Raw genomic sequence first — 4684 nt, 5'->3', positions numbered from 1 at the left:
GCCAGCCTGGGCTACAGAGTGAGTTCCAGGACAGCCACGACTACACAGAGAAACCCTGTCTCGAAAAACCAAAAAAAAAAAAAAAAAAAAAAAGATTTCAAAGTACACTTACCACTGCTCACCCATGTGCATAAAACCATGTCCCTTTGTAATTAACAAAAGCTGCGCCTTACACCTGCTATATTTTGCACATTAACTTGGCTAAGTTTCTTAACCACTAAAAACTTCACTGCTTCGGTGAACCCTAGATTCACCTGTAGTCACTCCAGTACATGGTGACTATAGCCACTCCACCAGCACCCCTCAGCCGCATCTGAGACTACCCAGGTTAAATCCACTTTGTGCTGGCTCATTACAGCAGGTGCTTCACTGTACCAATCACTGCTGATGACAACCACACAGTACTCCAGCACGGTCTTTTTTGGTTTTTCGAGACAGGGTCTCTCTGTGTAGCCCTGGTTGTCCTGGAACTCACTTTGTAGACCAGGCTGGCCTCTAACTCAGAAACCCGCCTGCCTCTGCCTCCCAAGTGCTGGGATTTAAGGCGTGCACCACCACTGCCCGGCTGCAGGACAGTCTTAATCTACACCCCCCAAACCCAACAAACCCCATCACTAAGGTGACTCAAGACCAGAAGACTGCAAATTTGGGGCCAATTTGGGCTACACGAGAGCAGACATTCTCACGGAACAGCGGGTGGTCTGTGTGTGTGTGTGTGTGTGTCAGGGCCCAAACAGGAACTTCATAATGGCAAAACGACCTGGGCAATTTTAAGTCAATAAGGTCTGATGTTAGATATAGGACCCTTTCCTTGGCTGGCTCCAAACCATCTGTATTGTCTGTGTGTATTGTATTTAGACTGTGTCACCAAACTGAAAAGCAACTTAGAACAAGGTGTTACCTGTGTGGGAACTTGAGGACGAAGTCAGTGAGCTGCATGCATTTGAAGGGCATGGCCTGCCTCCTCACCCGAGTACAGGGTCCATCCACTAAAGCCTAGGATACAAAATCAAGGACCTCAGACAGGCATCTGAAGATGGCTGTAACCTCTACGTAACTTCTAGCCCCTTCTGGACCAAATGTACATTACTATTCAAATGAAGAAAATGCATATTCTGTGAATCCAGTATCCTAAAAGCCTCCACTGTGGTTTTTTCAGACAAGGTCAGCAGCCCAGGCTAGTGGCAAACTTCTGCTTCTCCTACCTTATCCTCCCAGAGCCTGAGGCAGCAGGAGCCATCACATCTATCTTTAGACTCCAAGGTCTCCACCAAGCACTCTACCAACAGAGCCCCACCTCCAGCTCACCGAAGTCTTCTCAGTGACCTCATTTAAACTCACCTGCCTTTGCCTGCCTCGTTTACCGGGTAAATTAATCCTTTAAGATGAGCTAACTCTACCCAGTGCTTCAAACCCCGTGGACAGTGTTTCCTCAATGGTAAAGCTGTAATCTAAAGAACTCCACCCAAGGACCACTCTAGGTACCCTGAGTTAACATCTACGGTGCTGTCGATCTTACGGCCACGTTAAATAAAGATTGTAAAATATTCCATCCCACACGTACCCTGTTCTGATCAATGACATCTACAATTGCGACCAGCTTTCCAGCGTGGGGCCCGAAGGAAATGTAGGCCACCCGGCCAACCTCCACGTAACGCCTGAACACCTAAAACAGGAAGAGAAGAAACAAGGGTTGGCTTTAAACATTCCAAGTCCGCTGCTTACCGGCAACACAGGGCTCGGAGCCGCCCTGGGAGACGAGTTTGAAATTAGTAGCCAGCATTTTTTAACTTCAAGCGTCCCGTGGCCACTTTCCCAGCACACGAGTTCCCTGGATCCGCTCTTACCCATGTTTGATACTCCTTTAGTTCTCATACAATTAACTCATCGTTCAATCCACTGACCCATTCCCCAGTTCGCTTTTTCCGGAGAAAAAGAACTGAAGGGAGCTCATGAGAAGCCAGGCCGCCGGGCAGGGCCGAGGCCGCAGCTGCGCCGCCATCCCCGGACCTCAGGCCCAGCCACTCCCGCCACTGCGCACGCGTGGCCCCGGCAGTGCGGTCCACGCGAGCCGCGCTCCCTGCGGGCTGGGTTCCGCGCCCCGCTGCCTCCCCACGCGCTGGCCGGGTAGCGCAGAGCCACTCCACGCCGGGGCTCCCCAGCCCCGGGCAGAAGACGGGCGTCGCTACGGCCGCACTCGGAGCTCTCGGCACACACACTCACCATGTTGGCGGCGCTCAGCGAGAAGAGAGAGGGCCCGCCCTGCCGTGCGCATGTGTCGGCGGAAGCCCCGCCCCCGACGTCCAGCGTGCCCACCGATTGGCCGACGGGGAAACGTGCGTGCTTTTACGCATGCTCACTGGGTTATGACATGGCGGTTCCGGTTCTCTACGGACTGCTGCTCCTCGAACACGTGCAGTGAGCTTGGCGTTGTAATTTTTCCTTTCTTGTTTGTTTGGGTTTGGGATTTTGAGGACAAGGCCTCTTAGTGTAGGCCTTCCACACTGTATAATCCAAGCAGGCTCCCTCGCAGCAATGCTCCTGCCTCAGTCTCCCAAATGTTGGCATGACAGGGCGGTCACTCCTGAGAACTTTAGGGATAGGAAGGACTCATAGGCTGAACTGTCTGTCCCCAGCCCGCTTCCCTTTTCTTCTGTATACACAGAAGAATTAATTAAGACACAGCCGAGGGTGCTGGCGCTCGCCCTTAATCCCAGCACTCAGGAGGCAGAGGCGGAAGCAGATCTGGATTTAAGGCCGCTTCCCCTACCAGGGATACATACCGAGTATCTGTCTTAAAAGAACAAAGACACAGGGCTGGAGAGATGGCTCAGCTGTTAAGAGCACTGACTGCGCTTCCAGAGGTCCTGAGTTCAAATCCTAGCAATCATATGGTGGCTCACAACCATCTGTAATGGGATCTGATGCCCTCTTCTGGGGTGTCTGAAGACAGCTACAGTGTACTTACAGATAAATAAATAGGCCGGAGCGGGCAGGTGGAGGGAAGGGGGGCAGGGGAAAGGGAATATATTTCACAGATGTGCCTCTTATGGAGGCATTCCCCCAAGTGGGGCTCCCTCCTCCCAGAGGATCCTAGCTGTGTCAAGTAGACAAGAGCAAAGGAGCACACTGGGTGCCTTCCTCAGTCACTCTTCATCCCGTCTTTATGAGACAGCCTCTCACTGAACCCAGAGTTTGCCAGTTCAGCTAGGCATGCTGGTCACTGAGCCCCAGGGGCGTACTTGTCTCTACCTCCCCAGGATGACCACTGCAGGCCATCAATCCTAACTCTTCATGTGTGTGATGGGGATCCAAATTCAGGCCTTTACAACATTAAGCACTTTATATACTCTTTCTATGTGTGTGGAGGAAGCAGGGCAGTTGGAATAGTCCCCTTGGAGGCCATTAAAGCTAGAGCTATGAATGAGCTGGAAACAGAACTCAAGAAAGCATTCAACTGCTAGTTATCTCTGTGGCTCTGAACGAGCCCCATTTCAGACATTTTATTTTATGTGTATGGGTAAGTTTGTGAGCACCAAGTGCAAACAAACTTAGTACCTACAGAGGCCAGGAGAGGGCATCACATCCCCTGGAACAGGAGTTAACAGATTATGAGCTGCCATGCAAGAGCAGCAAGGACTCAACCACTCCAGCCCCTCTCAATAAATTCCTCATCCTAAGGAGTCTGCGTCTGCTGAAGGGTGAAGCGGTACTGTGTGAGGAATCCCAAGGAAAAGCTTTCTATCAGGACAGATGCCGAGAGCTGAGTGAAAAGATGTTCCAGACAAGAGGGACGGAGAATCCTTGCCACCTGCAACACATGCGCGCCGTCCTCTGGGCCGGCCCCGGGCCAGCAGGCAGTGGGCAGTCCTGCCGAGAGGCCAGTGGGGAGGGTGGGGGTCTGTGAGAGGCGCTCAGGAAGTCTGCAGGACCGGACAGTGCTGGCACAACACGCGTTTCTCAGAAGCTTGTTTTTAAGTTCTGTTATCTGTTGGAAGCAGCTCTGTTCTGACCGATGTCCAGTGTAAACAGAGCAGTCAGCACCTGTATTCTATTAGGAGAGCTGGGTCCTGGAAAGCCTCACTGCCCGGAGCTTGGGGGATGAGACAGGAACCAACCAGCCAGCAGTGGACTCGGGAGTGTGGCAGAGCAGTGAGAGTTTTCCTGGGACACGTGGGAACCGGGATTCAAACCCCAGACTACCAAAATGAATACACTTAAAGTCAATCACAGTGTTCAGGGAAAGAAAAAAAAAAAGTTCACCTGTTGGTCTTAAACATGCAGCTTTTATATTTCCTTGATTTTTTATTAGGTCATCATCTTTTTTTTTTTTTTGGAAGGAAAGCCTTAGATGAAACCTCAAGTTCACTTTTTACAAAGTAAAAATATTGCATATAAGCCCTGTGCAGTGGTGCATGGCTATAATCCCAGCACACAGCAGGCTGGGGTAGAAGGTGCCAAGAGCTTGAGACTAGCCTGGCATACATAGTAAGCACCAGCCGGGCCACATGGCAAAACTTTCTCAAATGAAAACAAAGTATGGAGCCGGGCGTGGTGGCACACGCCTTTAATCCCAGCACTTAGGAGGCAGAGGCAGGCGGATCTCTGAGGCCAGCCTGGTCTACAGAGTGAGTTCCAGGACTGCCAGGGCTACACAGAGAAACCCTGTCTCAGAAAACCAAAA

At 51.4% G+C, this 4684-nt stretch overlaps 1 protein-coding gene across 1 annotated transcript in view; it reads right to left on the bottom strand.

Annotated features, from left to right (window-relative positions):
* The window catches only part of Rpl14 (ribosomal protein L14), a 3345-nt gene extending 1053 nt beyond the window's left edge, over nt 1-2292 (bottom strand). Inside the window, exons 1-3 of the mRNA XM_021172304.1 lie at nt 2224-2292; nt 1565-1666; nt 902-996 (exon numbers count right to left, since the gene is read on the bottom strand). Of these exons, the coding sequence (XP_021027963.1) occupies nt 902-996; nt 1565-1666; nt 2224-2226 (200 nt within the window). The 5' untranslated portion in view covers nt 2227-2292. The remainder of the gene's footprint in view (nt 1-901; nt 997-1564; nt 1667-2223) is intronic.
* Nucleotides 2293-4684: the final 2392 nt, after the last annotated feature.

Source organism: Mus caroli, chromosome 9 (assembly GCF_900094665.2).
Source record: "Mus caroli chromosome 9, CAROLI_EIJ_v1.1, whole genome shotgun sequence".
NCBI lineage: Eukaryota > Metazoa > Chordata > Mammalia > Rodentia > Muridae > Mus > Mus caroli.
The sequence above is the reverse complement of the archived record's forward strand: the minus strand, read 5'-3'. Positions and strand labels throughout refer to the sequence as shown.